This window comes from Papilio xuthus, unplaced genomic scaffold (assembly GCF_000836235.2).
Source record: "Papilio xuthus unplaced genomic scaffold, Pxut_1.1 DF827679.1, whole genome shotgun sequence".
Classification (NCBI taxonomy): Eukaryota; Metazoa; Arthropoda; class Insecta; order Lepidoptera; family Papilionidae; genus Papilio; species Papilio xuthus.
Genome location: NW_013530970.1, coordinates 3,432,962 through 3,453,903, shown reverse-complemented (window position 1 = coordinate 3,453,903; position 20,942 = coordinate 3,432,962). Strand labels below are relative to the sequence as shown.

The 20,942-nt window shown below is 32.5% G+C and overlaps 3 protein-coding genes across 3 annotated transcripts; 2 read left to right on the top strand and 1 right to left on the bottom strand.

The window, feature by feature from the left end:
* Nucleotides 1-3,147: 3,147 nt before the first annotated feature.
* Nucleotides 3,148-7,522, top strand: LOC106117707 (alpha-tocopherol transfer protein-like). Its single transcript, XM_013312113.1, has 6 exons — nt 3,148-3,233; nt 3,774-3,945; nt 4,652-4,868; nt 5,517-5,703; nt 6,638-6,851; nt 7,302-7,522. Exons 1-6 carry the CDS (start codon nt 3,213-3,215, stop codon nt 7,454-7,456), a joined length of 966 nt encoding a protein of 321 aa, XP_013167567.1. The 5' UTR covers nt 3,148-3,212; the 3' UTR covers nt 7,457-7,522.
* A 1,217-nt stretch (nt 7,523-8,739) lies between these two features.
* On the top strand, nt 8,740-13,975 carry LOC106118034 (alpha-tocopherol transfer protein-like). The gene is given in 6 exon segments (NM_001312374.1): nt 8,740-8,815; nt 10,239-10,410; nt 10,960-11,176; nt 12,026-12,212; nt 12,648-12,861; nt 13,595-13,975. Coding segments are annotated over 6 exon segments (948 nt in total). The 5' UTR covers nt 8,740-8,812; the 3' UTR covers nt 13,750-13,975.
* Nucleotides 13,976-14,487: 512 nt separating this feature from the next.
* On the bottom strand, nt 14,488-19,968 carry LOC106117677 (alpha-tocopherol transfer protein-like). Its single transcript, NM_001311972.1, is given in 8 exon segments — nt 14,488-14,932; nt 15,125-15,381; nt 15,857-16,070; nt 16,447-16,578; nt 17,072-17,183; nt 18,055-18,217; nt 18,366-18,525; nt 19,873-19,968. Coding segments are annotated over 6 exon segments (930 nt in total). The 5' UTR covers nt 19,873-19,968; the 3' UTR covers nt 14,488-14,932; nt 15,125-15,232.
* Nucleotides 19,969-20,942: the final 974 nt, after the last annotated feature.

Sequence of the window (20,942 nt, the reverse complement as noted above, 5' to 3'; positions counted from 1 at the left end):
CATAAAAACCGAAAGTCTGTTGACTCAAATATGTCTTTGATGTCTGTTTATTTCATAAAATAACTAGTATGTTTCCTTTATTTTATTTCATACAGCTATATTTTTATATGGCAATGAAACTTTTTAGATATAAATATACCGCGCTGTAAGCTTGGCGTCGGATCTGACTTCTTGTAAATACTGCGAGATGAGAATCTTTGCTGAGAACAAATTGCTTTGCAAATTGAATTGGCTTCGTATAAACTAAAATAAGACGTTGAAGTCAAATTGATATTACCTTAGGTACGCCGAGTATCATGCGCTCGGTGAAAACTGCAGCGTATTTTACTTAATAAATTGTTAAAGTAAATATGATAGTTACAGATTCTGTGGTCATCTATTGTTCGAAATTCGAAAATAATTCATAATCATTTTTATTATACGGCTTTAATCACTTCACAATATTAAAACTAGAACTGTGTCTTTCACATTCATGTCTTCGCACAATTTCTTAAAAAAAAAAACAAAAACTTTGTATCCAGTTTTTGCCCCCACGTATTAATATAGGTACAATGATTTTTTGGACATATGATAAAGGAAAACGTACAGACTTCAATAGCAATTCAATAAATACTCATACAAATAAGTATTTATTACATACAAGAAACATGCACATTAGTACAAAAAGAAAAATTGCGCATTTTTTATTGCTTGATAAGACAAAACAGAATATTTAAAAATATTTATTTTGCCTCATCATACACTATACATCCCATCGAGGGGCTCGTCTACCTACCTACCTACCCTAGCCTACCATAAGTTAGGGGTGACTAGGTCATAGTCAGCCACGCTGGAAGTGCGGGTTGGTTGACTTTACACATATCTTTGAATTTCTTCTCAGATATGTGCAGGTTGCATCACGATGTTTTCCTTCACCGTAAGATCGTCGGATAAATGTACATATGTAAATAGGAAATCGAAAAACATGGCGTACATGGCGGGATTCGAACCCAGGACCTGCAGATTGCAAGTCAAGTGCTTGACCCCTAGGCCACCGACGCTGTTTATTTTGCCTATTATAGCAAACAAAATTTAAGTTAAAAAGTTACATTAATTTGTATTTAACATCAGTACCGCAATAGTAATGAAAATAGTAGATTATATAAACATATTTACCGTAACCATTAGTTAATTTAGAGACCCACGTGAGCACTTAGCCCAGATATTCAACTGGGAACGTGCTTAAGTTGAAATATCTTACTCCCGAAGCGTCAGAACAAAAATAGAAGTTAAAAGTCACTTGCATTTAATGTAGTACAAGTATAAAATAATAAAATATTATAATCATAGAGTTAACAATCACATTCAGTCTGTTAATTGTACAGTTTTGACTTGAACTGAACTCACAGTAAAACTGTACAGTTCGAGTTTGACTGTGCAGTTAAAACTGAAGATGTTTAGCCGGCTTACAGTGGCTTTCTGACATCAAAATCCCCGTTTAAATAACATTCTTATATCTGTGTTGTCAAAGATAAGGACGACAATATGTTTTTCACGCATTTGTAAAATATCCTAGTTTGTATGTATGTAACTTTCTTTGTGACCTAGAGCCTAAACTGAACCGATTTTGATGATGATTCCCTCAGAGTCAGTCGGAGTTGTTTGGATTTTACTACTACTACCAAATAACTACCATCAAAATCATCAGTTATTATTAATCGAATGCTGGATATAGATATTTCTCGTTACCTATTTTTGGTTGACAGTAATTTCTCTCTTCTATATGAAATTTGTTTGATTAAAAAAAACTTGGCCAAAATTTTGGTTAAATGTTATACGAATTTGTTATCCTTTCAGGAAATAACATTGCGCACTATTAAATTAAAATGCGACGTAAAAGATACATTTTTTAAATCTTGTTTTAGGCTTTATACTTCCTGGTTTTTATATAACATATATTAAAGTTATGGTCATATTGTGAACATCTTAGTTTTTTTTTATTTTCTTTTGTTTATTATTTGCACAGAGTGGTACTTCACACAGGTAAGTTTTCTTCTGTTTTTTTTTAGACTAATTGTTCGTATCAAATTCCATAAAGGTGAGTAATAATTTCTCAATAATTTATAAAAACTAAATTTTATGTTTTCAACTAAACTAAATATGCACACAATACTTTTTATTTAAGTTTAATTTTTACGCTTATAAGATCTTGTGTGATACTAAATAGTCAATTCCTAAAGTTTTGTATAGGTGAATGTTAAATGCAAAATTATTCTTAGTTTCTTTTATTTAAAGAAATATACTCATATTTTTCATAATATTAAAAATAGTATATGAATGGACATCTTACTTAGGATGCATGGAAAGGGAAAATATTTTCTTTCTGTGCATCCTCTCCTCCGTCGATTAAAGGTAGGCTGACGCATATGCAATTGCGTATGTCTATGGGCAACGGTCACTTCGCTATTTCAGCGATTTCAGGTGGCCGCTCGCACGTTTGCCACCTTGATACTATTATTAAATGCGAATGTTTGGTAGGATCGATGGATAGACGAATGTTACTAGGTATCTCCAGAACATCTGCAAGGACCTCGCTGAAATTTGTCATTGACGTAAAATGTATTCTGGAAGAGCCACTAGGGTATTAATTTAGTTTCTAGTATAGCATATCACTTGATAATAGCCTAAAGAGTATATTAAGTAAAGGTCTTTGTGACAAAGATAACTAGACGTGGTTGTGGTGCTACAATACATCTTATATATAAAATTCTCGTATCACAATTTTCGTTCCCATACTCCTCCGAAACAGCTTGACCGATTCTCATGAAATTTTGTGAGCATATTGAGTAGGTCTGAGAATCGGCTAACATCTATTTTTAATCCCGCGGGGACGGAGTCGCGGGCGACAGCTAGTATTAATATAGAATTGATAACAAAAGAAATTATTGTAAAACATGAATTATTGCACGTGGCATAAAGAATCGTGAGAAACGTGTCAATATATGATATCGTTAACCTTGGCAAAGCAGCCTAAATATGTTGGAAATACGAGTTCGTTTTTTTTTTGATAACATGCTATATATTGGAATGACTAACAGGAGGGGCTTGATTTACAGTTTACAATCGTCTATGGACATGACATGGTGCTTGATTTTTTTATATATATAGAAATATACTTTAAAAATAAAAAAATATAAAATATTAAAATTTAAGAATACAGGAATTTTCTAACAATGATCGAAAGCGTGGAAATGGTAAGTAGTTATAAAAAATATTTTTAATACATAATTTAAATAAAAAAATACAGTTTACTAAATAATAAAACTTACATGCAATTTAAAACATGCATATGTTTATGTATTTTATTTATATAAACATTTATATGTTATTTAAATTAATTAGTAAAACAAAATTAAAGTATTTAAAATGTCAAATAATACGCTGACATTCATATAATTATCCAGGCTCACTTCCTACTAATATTAGAAATACAAAAGTTTGGATGGATGGATGTTTGTTTGAAGGTATTTCCAGCTTAATGGATCTTGATGAAATTTAGCATACATATAAAATATGGTCTGGAAGAACACATGTAACTAGTTATGTTTTTTTTTAATTCCGTACGGAAGGAGTCGCGGTCGATCGTAAGATAAAAAATGTTTTTTTTTTTTAAATTTTAACTCTTTAGCTGTTTCTTTATGAGATCATTAACAGCTAGCAGCATTATATCTATTAAAAAGCTGTAAAAGTAATAAAAATATGATAAGTAAATTATGTATACTAAATAATTCCAGGAAAGAAATCCGGAATTATCACGAGATGTACCAAAATTACTAAATGTAACAGAAAACGATAGATTTGATGTATTAAAACGTTACAATGTGTCGTCTAAAGGATTACAAGATATTATTTATTCAATACAAGAATGGTATGAGAAACAACCACATCTACCAAAAGGAAAATTGGGTATGTACCTTACTAATATTATAAACTTAAATCTTTGTTAGAAGGAATCTCCAGAACAGTTGCATGGATCTCCCTAAAACTTGGCATAGATGTAGAAATAATCTGGAAGAACACATAGGCTTTAATTATTTTTTTTTAATCCCGCGTGAACAGACTCGCGGCCGACAGCTAGTTTTAAATATTAGTAACTAAATGTTAACACTGATACATATGCTACCTTCCCCAATTTAAGTTATGTGAAAAGGGTTGTTTTTTTTCCTCTATTGGCATTTCCTCATTATGGGTTTGCCCGATAAAAAAATTTAAGATATTTGAATTTGGTAAATAGATAAACATAGATATATAAAAATTTTGCCACACCTGCTCCTTAAAGCGATTCATTTTTTAAATTAAGTACATTATTCTTGTCCGTTACCTATCCGGTATCTTTAATGACCCAAACTTGAATAACTACTTTTATTAATGAACTTACACACGCAAAAGGTATTCCAATTTTTTAACATATTTGTGTATTGATTACATCGCAAATATATAAAAAACCTTATTGAGATGAAAATGATAAAGACTTAAATGCAAAATTTACAAATGTATATGAAAGTATGAACACAGAGTAAGCTTTGACGTGAAGACTCGTTGAAATGTTTGATCTCCGCGCATAACTTCTGTTCTTGTAACCTTGTTGTAATTTATTTTTCATCTATTATAGATAATCATATGATATTCCAACACTTGATGCTAAAAGGTTTTAGCATTGAAGAAGTAAAAGATAAGATTGATAATTGCGTATCAGCAAAACGTAAGATGCCGGAAATATTGCTGAACAGAGATCCTCTGGAACCAAGAATAAATGAGTATCTAAAATTCGGATTCCTAGTGGTACTGCCAAAGAAAACTCCGCGAAACCATCGTGTCACTATCTTCAGGTAATATATAATACAAAGACTTTTTTATAGAAGGCAAACGATGAGATAGCCTAGTATTTATTCATCCGACACCCATGGTCTGTCATCATCTATGGTCATCGCTATGTTGAGTAAAATGCAATAATGACTACATCATCATCATCATCAGCTCACTATACGTCCCTATCTAAGGGCTCGGAGCCTACCCTAAGTTAAGGGTGATTAGGCCATAGTCAACCACGCTGGCCAAGTGCGGGTTGGTTGACTTCACACATATCTTTTGAATTTCTTCTCAGACATGTGCAGGTTGCATTACTATGTTTTCCTTCACCGTAACATCGTCGTATAAATATACATATGTAAATCGGAAATCGAAAAACACATTGGTAGATGGCGGGATTCGAAACCAGAATCTGCAGATTGCAAGTTAAGTGCTTGACCTCTGAGCCATTGATCACTATGAGCAATGATTATACATTTAATATCTTAAATGCAATTTACATTACCTGTTTTTTTCTTGGTAGTTAATAATTAACCGTGTATAGGTTGAACGTAAAGGAATGCAGGATTGCGGAAAAATATACATTCCTGTGCATTTTTTCCTCTACGAGGTCGCTCTATCCTATCTTAGTTTTTATCTTGTTGAAGTAATTTTATGATCTGTTTCAGAATAAAGCAGCCTATTGATTTGGTTGCATCGGATGTCGTCAAAATAGCTTCAATGTTTTTGGCGTATCGCATGTACAATGATTCATCACTTGGCGAACAATGGATATTTGACCTGACAAATGTATCATTTCATAATTCCGTACAAATGACACCAGCTCTTCTCACAAAACTTATCTTTTACTTACGGGTAAGTTTTCTTTTAAGACACGGGTACAATTTTAATTTTTTCTCATTATAGTAAAATTCATCATATCCCGTTCCTTTTTCCTCTTATTAAGGATTTGCCAGATTTTAGTCCTCCAAATTCATCTCGTTTCTGTCATTCCTTCTCTTCTCTTTTTACAATGGTAAGACGAAGAATTGCATAGGACCCTTCTCCTATGCAATTATTCCTTCCTCATAACATGCTAATACCTTGCTAATAAATCCTCCTAAAAAAATTGTCATAAATATGAGTAAACAAATGTTCTAAATCTATCCTCGTCCGTGGATTTTTTCCATCAGGTCTAGATTTTTTGATATGTTTTTTTTTTAATTTTAATGATACAACTGACGCGCAAAAAATAAAAAAACTAAAATTATTTAAAAAAAAAATCTAGACGTGATAGAAAAAATCGGCCAACGGGGATAGATTCAGAACATTTGAAACGTCTTCTTTATGACAAAATTTTTAAACGAGGATTTCATTGCAGATCAGTGTTGTCTGATAAAAAATATCTAATCACTTTAAGTTGTAATAATTGAAAATTATTCACTATATCATAGTTATTGGTGGTTGGTATTTCACTTATGTTTTCTTTTGTAGTAATTTTTTGTTACAACTGTTGCGTGAGGCATTACGTCCCTACCGATATTAGAATATTAATATAAAAAAAAACTTAGTTCCCGGCACTTATTTGAATTTTTGTCACCTTTAAAACCTTCCCTAGACCTCCACCAACATTACAAGACGACGATAAGATAAATCCGTTCAGGGATTCTCGAGTTTTAGCGACACTAACGAACAGCAATTGATTTTTAAATTTATAAGAAGATTATAACTCCGAACTTATCTGTTATATTTTTAACATAGAATTAGTTCTGTCCTAATAAATACTTCATTATATCATTGTCTTTTTCAGTTTTGTTACGGTGCAAAGATAAAAGGGATACATTTCGTGAACATGCCATCATTTATAATACCCATAATAAACATATTGAAGAAATTAATGAAACCGAAAGTTGCTAAAAGAATTTATGTATACAGCAGCTTCAATGACCTTAATAATTTGATTTCCAAAACTATTTTGCCAAAAGAATACGGAGGTGATGAAATAACTTGCGATGAAATTACAGGTACGTAGCTCACCGTGGATTTCTGAGACCAAGATTCTACTTTAAAACTTATTGTTATCTCTGTTTTCTTAAAGATAATGACTGGGATGACGATATGTTTTATACAGAGTGTTTGATCTCGGAGACCAATAGTATATCTATAAAATAGTAACACGATATGAAATTAGACAACCAAATTATTATAAAGAAATGCATTAACTATGCACTGAGATACGAAGATTTCGATAGGGAATTTCTTACAGTGTTGAGGTTCAATTTTTTATAACTAAACGTGAGTTTCTGATACAAACATCTCAGTATAAAATATATCCTTATACCTGTCTTTCATCTTTGACAAAACAGAGATAACAACATGTTTTAAACAGAGGTTTTAGTATCTGAAACCCACGGTAATAGATAGGAATACACCGTCTTATTTCGTGCTATTTATGGAATTTATATTTATTTTAGAGAATTGGAGAAAAGCATTACAATCAGATGCTTGGATTGAATACTTTGCTGAAGAAGACAAAGTAATGAGCGATGAAGCACTAAGGACAAGAATTTTGAATTCCGACGATTTCTTTGGCCTTGAAGGTTCTTTTAGGAAACTCGAAGTTGACTGAATATGAAATGGATTTTGATTGAACATTACGATTGGAAATTTTGAGGCAATAACAAATTTAATGAAGAAAATATTTGTCAATCTACAGGATTCTAATTTCAATTTTTTTAAGAAGAAAAAAAAGAAGAAGAAAGTCGTGTTAATACTTTTTTATTATAGTTTGTAGATACGAGATTAGCTATGAATGTTTAGCTTAGTATTGTGAGTTGATAATGTAGAAATCAAAGAATTAGTAATGTAATAAAATAATTTAGACACTTTTTTTTTGACAACAAAATTTAACTTAAATTTTACTAATATACTAGGATGACATAAAAAAAGATACACCATTTTCCCCTCCTATTCTCTTCCATATCCTAAATAATTTTATATTATTTTCTGTTAAAAAATTATCTACCTCTCTTTTAGAAATGACTAATCTGGTTCTACCGAGATGGTACTGTAAGATTTCTACGTTTGAATCTATAGGTTTACGGTAACTATTACTTAAAACATATTCTTTTACAAATTTACGCACACGGAACACTTGTTATTTAAGCCTATTTTACTAATATTATAAATGCGTATGTTTAAATGCTTGGATGGATGTTTGTTACAAGGTATCTCCAGAACGGCTCAACAGATCTTGGTGAAATTTAGCACAGATGTAGAACGTAGTATGGCAGAACACATAGGCTACTGATTTTTTTTTAATTTCGCGCAGACGGAGTCGCGGGCGACCGATCATCTATTGTATTTTATCTGTATTGTGTCAATGTAATAAGGAAATGCTAACGAACATGCTACCGACGAGTCCTAGGCTACTTTGGACATATTGCCCGGAGAAACTCCGACAACCTAGACAAATTGGTTGTGGTCGGAAAGATCGAGGGTAAAAGGTTACGGGGCCGATCACCTACTCGGTGGTCCGATCAAGTGCAGGCTATATTGGGACTTAATATCACGACTGCCCTGAGACAAGCCGAAGACAGGACGGCGTGGAGGCAGCTGGTCGACACGGCCGTTGAAGCGTACCAAGACAAGCACGACCTTCAGTAATGAAGAATACGAAGAAGAAGAAATAAGGAAATTGTGATTAAATAATTGTACACGCAAGCCTCAATTTTTAATACAAACAATAGCTTGATAATTACGATTTTTTTTGTACTTTACAACTGTGCAGCGAATGAACACGGTCTGTGCTGACTGAATGAATAGCAACTGTTGATTGTAGTTTTGATATAAAAACAAAATAAACTTTGCATCTAACATTAGTTTCATTTACTGACGAAGGTGGGAGGAAGCCAGTTTTGTTGTTGGTATTTTTAAATTGTTTTATAAAATAATTACAATCAAGTTACTGGTGGATTATACAAAAATGGTACGTTATTTTATTTTATAAGTGTAGTTAAGTACCAACTTGTAAATAATAATGCGCAGAATTTTTACTCAATTTCGAGCTGACTCCCGCGACTTCGACGCGCGACTCCTTTCATACGGAATTTAAAAAAAAACTAAATAAATACTATATATGTTCGTCTAGACTATGTTCTACATCTGTGCAAAATTTAATTACGATCCCTTGAGCCGTTCCGGAGATACCTTGTACCAATAATACCTTGTAACATCCATCCATATAAACTTTCGCATTTAATATGTTAGTAAGATTTGTAATGTTCGTACTATGTAATATTAACAAAGAAATTTGACCATTCAATTAAATTTTTCTGCACATTTATGATATTCTTATTTATATTTATTACTTTTACCGTACAATGAAAGGAAGCGACTTTCGCGTGAAACAAAGTGGTTGTCTATTCAAACCGCTTGCTTGCCGCAAGCGGTTTATGATTACCAATTTTAACTACAGCTTAAAATTGAAAAATTAGTTTTGTTTCTATGTCTTGTTTCTCGTCGTTTCTTCCCACATAACTTTTATGTGATCTTCATCAACATGTAAGCACACCTTTATTGTTATATTAGCAGTCAACCGCGACTCTGTCCGCGCTGAATTAAAAAAAAAACTGAATAAGTAGCCTAATAATGCATCAAAATCCGTTGAGTCAATCCGGAGATAACTTCATCCAAACATTCGCATTTATAATATTAGTAAGATTGGTCTATAATCTAATATCAAGTTGTCTTGCTAATATTACAAATGTGCATTAATATGGATGAATGTTAGAATGTGTCATCGGAACGGGTCAACGGGTCTTGATGAAATTTAGCACAGATGTAGAATAGACTGGAAGAACATATAACTTTTAAAGTCGCGGGCGACTGTTAATACAAATTATTACAATACATTTACCAAAAATTATCATATAACTAGATAAACCAGTTTCGTCGCTTCGTGGTTTATTTGTAATAACATTAATGTATTCATATAAATTTATAATTATTCAAGAACAAGTATAACGCAGGCGACCTCGCTTTTTATGACGTGCATTCATTGCGCCAAACTCTTCTCAGCGATATTACAATTACCCGACAATGGCATGAAACGTAAATTGCCAATATAATCCTTAAAACTATAGAAGATAGAATTTTTTAACTTCAATAGCTACGAAGGATTTTAAAATATTACCAGATTAACCTTGAATATAATCTAATCGCGTAGCAGTGTTACTTACTGATCTTCGGGGCTAAACAAAGTGCATTCGCTTCGAAGCGATTCCATAGCGAACTTCAAAAATGTAAAGAACTGATAATAATTTTCGATAAATCACGTGATTGTTACTGTGGAATCGCTTCGATCCGAATGCACTTTGTCTAGCCGCGCTAATTAGTCTGAAAACTTGTAGAACTGGAACTCAGATCTGTCCCGTGATGAAGAGAAGCTACTTCGAGTGTCTTTACAAGATGTGCATGTATTCCTCAAGAAATATAACGTGACGGAAAAGCAATTGCAAGAAATTATTGCTTCGATTCAAGATTGGTATGAAAAACAACCGCATCTACCTAAAATTAAATTAGGTAATTATTTTATGATTTAACACATTTTAACAGGAGTAGGTCTGCTGCATAAATGAACCACACGACTGCAAAGACCAACAGAAGACAGGCGTAAAATGGAAGTCATTTCTCGTTACGTCTGATAAATACACTTAAATTTACCTTTAATATTTAAGCGGAACCGCGGTAATTATTATTACTAATATTTGGCAAGGTGTATGAGAAGTGGAACGTAAGCGAAACAGCCCGTTCTGATGCTAAATTTGACTGTAATTCTATGTTTTTCCTCGCGCGGTATCGTCGATCTGCTCCGACGACAACCACACTTCTTCGCTCTCGTCGCCACTTTTTTAAAGCGTCACGTTATTTTCCCAAGTGTTTGTGGCAGACGTTTTTATCATACAAATCTATTTTACAGAAAACTTTCTTCCGATGTCCAATTCCGTTACTGAAATTTCGGTAATCAATCTACAGTTGATCGCAGCGGAATTAATCTAGCGGTACAGCTGCTGTTATTTAGCGGCTGAGGTATACTAAGGACGTTAATGAGATTTTATGTTTTTTTTTCAGATGATAGAGTAATGTTTCGACTTTTAGTCTCGACAAAATTTCGCATTGAAAAGGTTAAAGATAAAATAGATGCATCTATATCAGCTAAACATAAAATGCCTGAATTCTTACTAAATAGAGATCCTTTATCCCCAATTACCGATGAATATTTGAGATATGGTTTCTTCGCCGTATTACCAAACAAGACACCAGATAATCACCGTGTTGCGATATTCAGGTACGTCTTCTGTTCTATCTTATTATAAATGCGAATGTTTAGATGGATGGATAAATGTTTGTTAAAAGGTATCTCCAAATAGCTCCATTGATCTCGATGAAATTAGCTTAGATCTAGAGCTTAGTCTACACAGAGGCAAAATTTAGTAAGAAAATAAAAAAAACATATTGCTACATGGCGGGATTCGAACCCAGGACCTGTAGATTGCAAGTCAAGTCCTCAACTCCTCAGCCACCGACGCTTGACGTATTCAATAACTAGACTACAAAGTTTAATCGCCATAAATTTAATTAATAAAAAAATTAAATGTCTTAATGATTACGAATTTATAACATATCGCAAGCTTTTATTGCATCTGTTTTACTACGATGTTTATTTTGAACACACATGCTTTGAAAATTAGTCACGACCGGATTTGAAAAGGTCATGATTCGTTTATGATTTGAATGACACTGGTTAACAAAAAACTCGCTTCTTTACAACATTCGTCGCGATAGCTTTTTATACGCGAGATATAAAAAAACATCAGATTTTATAGAATAAAAGTTGGAATTTTTTTTTTGTTTTTCCTATTAATTGCCAAAATACTTAATACATACTAACTTGAATTAAAAAAAAATATCTAGACGCTATACAAAAAATCTATTAACATAAATAGATTCATCGCGATAAAATCTCTATATTTATGAATAAATTTCTTAAAGAAGGATTTTGTTGCTGGCCAGTGTAATTTGGAATCTTGTGCTATCGCAAGCTCCGGGAGCATTTTCCTACTAGCAATTTTTAGGTTCACTGTTCACTTCCCACATCTTTGTATCAATTGTTTTAAGAATCTTTGTTTCATTTCAGAATAAAATCGCCTCGTGAGTTCGTTGTAATCGAAATTATTAAAATAGCTTTTATGATACTAGATTATATCAGACATAACGATTTAAATATGGGCCAGCAATATGTTTATGATCTTACCAATGTAAGATTCAGCAACACAGTGCAGATGACTCCGCCAGTTGTTACAAAAATGTTGTATTATATATTTGTAAGTAATATTATAGTCTTGGCTCCACAGAGTATTCTTCTATTTATAATAAGGAGGCAAACGAGCGAGCGATGAAATCGCTAAAATAGCGAAGCGACCGCTGCCCATAGACATACACAATTGCAGATGCGTTGCCTACCTTTAATCGACGGAGGAGGGAATGCGCAGTAAGAAAATATTTTCCCTTCCCATGCATTCTCTCATTCGGAAAATCTATTTCCACTTCCCATCCTTTCCTCACAAGATAAAGGGTAGGAAAGGATAAAGATATATAGGAATAAAAAAATGTCTTTCCGCGTAATCAGTTAAACCAATCAGTGAAGACTGTATACATATGTTACATGTTGTTTTAATAAAATATCAGTCTACTATATTATTACCAATGAGAAAATGAAAAAATAATCGTAATAATTTATATATGTATTTTATTTCCAGTATTGTCATGGAGCTAAACTTAAAGGGATACATTTAATAAATATGCCATCTTTCGCTATACCGATACTTAATTTGATAAAAAAATTATTAAAACCCAAAATTGCTGAAAGAATTAAAATACATTCGAAGCCCGAAGATATTGCTAATGTATTCCCTAAAAGTATGTTACCTAAAGAATATGGAGGGGATGAGTTTAGTTTCGATGAAGTCACAGGTAATTTGGAATGAAAAGATACTAATTTATAAAGTTAAACTACGTTGTGTCTTTGAACATATAGAAGTCAACCCGAACTGGGCCAGCGTGGTTAAAGCCTAGTCATTCTTTACTTAGGGTAGCCTCCGAGCTCCTCAGTAGGGACCTAAAGTGAGCTGATGATGATGTTGTGTCTATATGACATAAAGGCTCATACTCGTATATCATATATGACTTTACCGATGTGCTTGGAGCCTACTCTAGTTAGAGGTAACTAGGCCATAGAAAACTACGCTGGCCCCCTAGTTGACTGACTTCACATACATTGTCATATTCTTTATATTCATGTTCATAATCATCAGCACACTATATGTCCCCACCGAGGGGTTTAGAGCCTACCCAATGTCACGACCATAGTCTACTCTACCGTTTACCTACCCGTGACTAAGCCATAGTCAACCACGCTGGCCCAGTGCGGGTTGGTTGACTTCACACATATCTTTGAATTTCTTCTCAGATATGTGCAGGTTGCATCACAATGTTTTCCTTGAATCTCCAATGAAAAACACATTGGTACATGGTGGGATTCGAACCCAGGACCTGCAGATTGCAAGTCAATCTCCATGCTGCATCAAGATATTTTCCTATACCATTAGAACTTCGGATAAATACAGTCAGCTTCACAAATATTTATACATTTACAAAACAATAAGGAACGTAAACATTGATAATAAAAACTGAACTTATATTTCAGAGGAGTGGAGAAAAATGTTTCAATCTGACGCCTGGCGACAATATTTTATTGACCAAGACAAAGTCATAAGCGACGAATCCAGGCGAACAAGAGTTTTAAGTTGTGATGAATTCTTTGGATGTGACGGTTCATTTAGAAAACTTGAATTCGATTAAAAAGAGTGATGGATACTTTAATATCTTTAAATGACCAGCAAACTTTATTACAAACTATATTTGCTTAATCCTTTTTTCGCACGTGTGCTTTTTAAAATTGATGATGATTCTTAGACTCTTGCAAATATTTTATCTATACAACTAATGAAATGGAAGTGTGTTTTATAAAAAAAAATCGTATTTCGCGAACATGTATAATATTTACGTTGATTATTATTACAACGAAAATCGTTTTTTATTTTTATTTTTGTCCGTCTGCCTGTCCGCAAATCCGCTATTATTGCGCGTCATCTCCGAAATGATTGACCCGATATTTATCAAGAGCAAGCATGAAAATGACGTAAAAAGTAAATTAAACTTAGTTTCAATAGCAACCTCAATATTCACTTTATTTGCGATAAAAATCTTTGGTCAGTGTGAAGGGATGGGCAGCAGACCAGGAGTTCTTAGAAAAATATATTAAGTAACCTATGGTGAATTCTTCCAGACTATGTTCTGCCTCTATGCCAAATTTCAATGAGATCCATGGAAGATCCATGCGAGTCCATTCTGGAGATAGCTTGTAACAAACACCCATTAATTAATATATCTAAGCATTCGCATTTATAATATTAGTAAGATTAGTAAATCAAAGGTTCAGTTAAACAATGCCTAACTATATTTATTGGAATAATACATACACATATATTGTTTAATACTATTTATTTTATGAAGGTACAATTACTACTATTATGAACATAACAAAGTTTAAAATGTTGATTTATGAAACCACAAGAATAATTTTGCACATGTTTTTTCCGTCAACATTGATAAAGAGTCACTCGGACATGACTGAACGAATGCATTCAAGCGTTGCCCTAGTTCCCATAATACCGGGAAAATATAAGAAAGAATCTTTGATATAAAAGCAATACTTATCTGAATACAATTTTATATTGTCAAGATTGTTGACTATAAGTTTGGCTAATACATATTTATTAAATAGGAATAAAAAAACAGGACGTGAATTATCTTAGTATGAATTGATATTTTGTTTTAAACTTTCTAAGTGACGAATCGAGGGTTTAAGAGACCAAAATCTCCGTTTAAAACTTCTTATTATCTCTGTTTTGTCAAAGATGACAGAGATGACGATATTTTTTACACAAAGATTTCGGTCATAGAAAACCCACAGCAAATAGTTGTAATTAAAGTAACGGCCTGAGCCTCGGCTCGGAGGCTCCCTCAGGAACCTCGGTTCCTGAGGGAGCCCTCGAGCTTAGTTACTCTTAAACGAGGTTTAGGCTAAGTGCCATCTGCGCTCGGCCACCTCAAGCCCGGTGAAGCTGTAAATGCCTCCTCAAGGCAAACAGTGGCAATCAGTCACAAAAAAAATGTAATTAAAACTTCACTTCATATTATATATTACTTAGAATTTAGAATCATAATTTAATTTTATTGTGTCTAAGGTTTGGTCTAACACCACATTTTGCTGGATTTTAATTCAATCAAAATCTAACTTCTTAAATGAACCAACAATACACTCTTCGTCATATTTTTCTCGAGGTCTCTTGCTTTCATCGGAAACAAGTTTACAATAATCTATAAGCACTCCCTTAATTTTTTCATTCTTCACTTCTCTATTTAGACTTTCTGGAAACAGAAAAATAAAATTTTAAAAATGTTAGCCAAACAACGTCTTCTAAATAAATATTACATTACTAGCTATAGTCCGCGACTACGTTAGAGCGGAATTTAAAAATAAAAACTTAATTGTTAGCTTATGTGTTCTTCCAGGGTATGTTCTATATCTACACCAAATTTTAGTGAGATCTATACAGCCGTTCTGGAGATACCTTCAAACAAACATCCATCCATCCATCTTTAGACATTTTTAGATTAGACAAGTCGTGCTTCAACTAATAATCTACTCAATTGAAATACTATTCAACTTTGAGAAACACAGAATTATTACCGGATCTAGCTAATCTTTTGGCCCCGAAAAATCTGGGTCATGACAACGGACCTGATTGCCAACTTGAATCTTAAAATTTACCAGCACACCATCATATTTGATCGACAACGGTGCTGTCAAAGAATTAAGTCATGTGCGAATAAATTTACATACCAGTAAATTCTACAAGTGACGGCATATCGCCACCGTAATCCTTTGGAAGATACTCTTTGGGCACATATTTGTGCAGACTTTCCATAGTATCGTGTATTATAACACGATCAATCATCTTTGCTTTTACAAATTTCTTCATGAAATTTACAACATGATGTCCGAAAACTGGTGCGTTCACGCAATGTATGTGTTTGACTCTTATACCAACACTTTCCTGGAATTTAAAACTTCGATAAATATAAATTCATAATAAAATGACAAAAGTAAGAATAACAATCGAATTAAAAGCTATTCCACAATTCATACATACATATATATTGACACGAGATTCTTATATTTATCAAGTTAAAATAGATTAAGGGAAGACTATAAGCTAGTCGTCTCATGCAAATAACAAAAGAACATCCTATACAAAATGAGTACACTCCGCTTTCAGCACCAACCATGGTCTAAGTCGTACTTTAATCCACCGTCTCTCTCATTCCCTCCGTAAAAACAGAGACAGACAGAGAAACACACAGGGGTGACGTATCAGAATACAATGGAAGTTTAATTTTAACATCATTATTATGCGTTCCTTCATACTTCACCTGATATAAATTCACTGCCTTCTGAAGTATAACTGGATTCACACGCAATAAATGTCCAAGTCCCGTGTTATTTAAGTCCACTATCCAAATATCGGAGAACATGTAATCGTACTTTAAACGTAGGTCAACCGTCTGTAAAACATAAAGCAATATTAAAAATATAACTTTGTACACCGTTGTATACGTCTTTCCTGGACATCCTGTATAATTATTTGTTACTTTATCCCTTATGCATTCTTAAATTTCGGGACAGATTTTGATGAAACTTTAGTAAGATGTTTTGAGAACACCAGAAAACCCGTCTATACCCTAAATCTATACATATATAAAAATCAATTACTGGTCGTTAGTCTCGCTAAAACTCGGGAACTGCTGAACTGATTTAATTTATCTTGGTTTTGAAATGTTCGTGGAGGTCTATGGAAGGTTTAAAAGGTGAGAAAAATTCGAACAATTGCCGGGAACTAATTAAATTTTTTCATTCCACGCGGACGGAGTCGCGGGCGACACCTAGTATTCTATTAAAAAAGTTTTATATGGCTTAATGAAACTTCTTGCTTATATTTAGAATTCAAACGTAGTTTTGAATTTATATAGTACTTAAAAGACATCGAGTAATACTTACAAGTATAATATTTCTATACATAACTTCAGTATCAAAAGCGGACGCGTCACCGCTAAACCCAACAACTGTTATTCTTTTCCCATCGTATAATTTTGGAATAATTGCTTGACGACTGAAACAAAAACATATGATTTTTTTTTTGTATGGGAAACATTACGTACGTATGAGCGAGTCAATTTAATAGGGTACATTTGACGTATATCAACTTTATAATAGCTTCATAACGAGGTGAGCTGCTTAGAACATCGATTAAAGTAAATTAATCGATTTGGACTTCAAACTTATGTTAATCGAATTTAGTATCCATGCTTTTCGATGCAACATTGTAACGACGTTCATTTGATCTGACAATTATAAATGTGTAATCGAAACTTTAAAAAAAAATGATAAATACTACCAAAAATAAATAATATTTTATAAAATAAATAATATATACCCGCCGTTACTAAGTTACGTTGTTGGATTTTGTTAATGTGTCTTTATTTAGAGCTGTTAGACAGCTGATGTGTGGGAATATTATAGTCTACTTCTATTTAATTTTGCACTAACAAAGTCCTGAGCGACCGCTAGTCTTAAATTAAATCAAAATATTCTTCGTTTTTTTTTTATTTTAAATGAATTTATGCTTATAAAATGCCAGTGAGAAACATTTTTTGTGGTTCAGACTTTTGATTGTGCTAACGTAAAAATAGCGGGATTTTGCATTTATTTTTGTGCTTATTAAGTTTTTTAGTAGTGATTGTGAGTTGTCACATAAATTTTCATACCATTAAAATTTTCGCAGGCGCTAAATTGAATAATCTTACTAATATTATAAATGCGAATGTTTAGATGGATGGATGATTGTTTGAAGGTATCTTTAGAACGGCTGAACGGATCTTGATGAAATTTGGCATCCATATAGAACAGTCTGGGAGAACATGTAGGCTACGTTTAAATATATTATTTAATTAGTTCGCTAGTATTTTTTTTAAATAACTTACAAGAAGGTCCACAATTTATGGTCCGGCTTTGTGAGTGCGTCGATTCTACTTTGTATAAGCTCCGGTGCAAGAGTTCTGTACTTGTAAAAATTATCAATTCGTTTTTTCGTTTTCTCGCGAGAACCTTTCGCAACGACGAGAAATTTCTCAATTAAATGACGTTCTGAAAATTAATATGATACAATTTAATGTTAAAAAAAAATCTAAAAATTTTATGTCTTAAATTATTTTATTGTACTTTTAAATCAATTTTATATTGAAATACAGTGGAATTTACTTAGAAAAATTATGCGTGTAAAAAATGTAACTACCTATTGGTGACTCGGCTAAATGTGGTTCCTTTTTAAACCATTCAAGTATGGCATCAATATCTTCTTCTAGTACACTATCTTTTAATCCTATTTCTTTTTTCACTGCCTGCTTGTCTTCTTCTGTATAAAGCAACAAATTATTCTGTCCGTCCAAATACATCTGAAAAAAGTAAAAGAAAAATATATTTCTTTGTGCAATTGTGAGTGTGTCTTTCTCCATTTACCAGTTTCAATCCATCCATATGCCTACACTTAATAGCTAATTTAGCTTATTTGTTTCGGTTCCAAATTTAAATTTTTAAATGTTATACTGATCCGTTTAGTCGTTATGGAGTTCCGTGATTCCAAACATTCATACATCCATCATTTCCATCCATTTGGTTTCTTACCAATCTGTCTCAAAAGGGTGTTTAGTTAGCTGTAAGGGCTCAATTTATGCAACTCCACGACTGGCGTGTATTTTTCATGCGAGCAAGATCAGGATCCAGCCAATCCAACTAAGTTTGATTCTGACCGCTTGGAGCCCAAATCATTTGATTCGCATTTTATTTAGTAATGACTTAGTAGTCATCATCAACCTGCCCTTATCCTTACGGAGGGTCGGCGCAGTATCTACTAATCCATACAACTCTATCAGTCGTCTTTCTGAATCTACCCACCTCCTACGCATATCCTCTATCACAAAATCCATCTATACATTCCTTGGTCTTCTTCTAACCTTGTAGCCATTTATTTTTTGTATTTTTATGGTTGCGTACCTCATAAGAAAAAAAACGGACCCCTTATAGGATCACTTTGTTGTCCGTGCGTATGTCTGTCAAGACTTTTTTTACTAAGTGTTAAAGGAGACGTCAGGTTATTTGGTTGTTTAATTGACAAATAGTGATATAATATTACTAAGGACTATTAATTACTCACTTGACTTGCAGACATTTCTATTAATAATGACAGAATTACTACGAAAAATGATTGAGTTTAATTACATTATATTTTTATTAAAAGAAAAAAAAAACAAAGTAAAACCACACTTCATTCAAGAGTATTTAATACCAAATAACAATTGTTTAAGCCATTTCGTAATATTTTTGATTATAAATCCGTTTCTCACGACAATATAATAAAATCATTTTTAATTACAACTGTTTTTGAAATATAAATCGTATTAATTCTTATGTAAATAGCATGTATAAAACATTACAATGTAATCAGAATATGTAATTACTCATATTATGATTATCAATCAGAGTTGTTTAACGGTCACTAAGGGAAACACTGGTGATTTAGTATATGGTCTACACTAAAGGTTAAGTCGTGGTTAAAAATTTCTGATTGCGAAAGTACTCTTAACATCGAGAATTGTAAGGTGGTAATTAATCATAGTATAAGTTGTTTAAAAATTGTATTCCTGTAATTTTGTTACTTAAAAATATTTCCTTTAAATGAAAAAAAAAATGATTCGTAATATTACGAATAAAATAAAAAAAAAGTCAAGAACACTTTAACATACCTTGAGTGTTGATATCCAAAATAATCAAAATGAAAATATTATTTTTATTACAAAATTGTCAACACGTTAGTCTTAACTGACTTCTTGATTAATATTGACATTGTTTCCTCGAGATCGACCATATTATGTGGTAACCAAAAACTTGTTTTATTTAACCTTCAATATTTTGCAAGTAAAATATTAAAATCACAAACGCATCGCAACCATTGTCATTATTTTATTAAAAATAATTAATTTAGAATAATGTCTTTGTACGAATAAATAAATTGTATTCAAATAAAATTAAAATATTTAAAATTATCATTGATTTCGTCGTCCCCTTTACAACAAAGCACAGGTTATGTTTACGTCTTAAATTTTGCAATTTTGAAATCACAGAATGTTGTTAATTAAAAAAAAAACCTATCTGACTAACCCTTAGGATATGCGTGGAAGGAATACGAATCGAACGATACATTCCTCGTCCAAATAGGTTCAATCGTTTAGATTCCAGTCATTCAAAAATTCTTTTTAACGCGGAAAACACAACGCTGCTAAGTTTGACTTGAGTTGGTTAAAAGAAATAGTATACAAGATTTTTTTTTGGGATGGCAATTTAATGTGAAATATAACGTTTTTGTAATTAAAAGGGTAAGCTATAAGTTTATAAAGATAAGTATAATTAAAGCAGACTCGATAGTTATTATTTATCGTGATTATGATGACAATTGGGATGATATCGCTCGAGCCCTGTATAGAGATAGATTTTAGTCTCAGAAACCAAGAGTAAGTCAAGTCAGTTATCATAATTTTACAAATAATATATGAAGTGAAAACGTTGTACTTTTTTAAATAAAATTGATCTGACGGGTGAATGTAAAATTTGACACCGTGCTCGATGAAAAAAGCCTATACTAAGCCCGCGTGTATCAGTTACCGTCCCGTAAACAACTCTACTTATAACTCCATTAGGTAAAACTTCAATAAGAAATCTTATCTTACTATATATACTAAACTTACTAATATTATAAATACGAATGTTTAGATGGATGGATGGATGTTTCTTTGAAGATATCTCCGGAACAACTGAA

Coding starts and splice junctions, on each gene's coding strand:
- LOC106117707 (XM_013312113.1), top strand. CDS start 3,213: ATGATCGAAAGCGTGGAAATG. Junction 3,234..3,773: donor TGATCGAAAGCGTGGAAATG/GTAAGTAGTTAT, acceptor AAATAATTCCAG/GAAAGAAATCCGGAATTATC. Junction 3,946..4,651: donor TCTACCAAAAGGAAAATTGG/GTATGTACCTTA, acceptor CATCTATTATAG/ATAATCATATGATATTCCAA.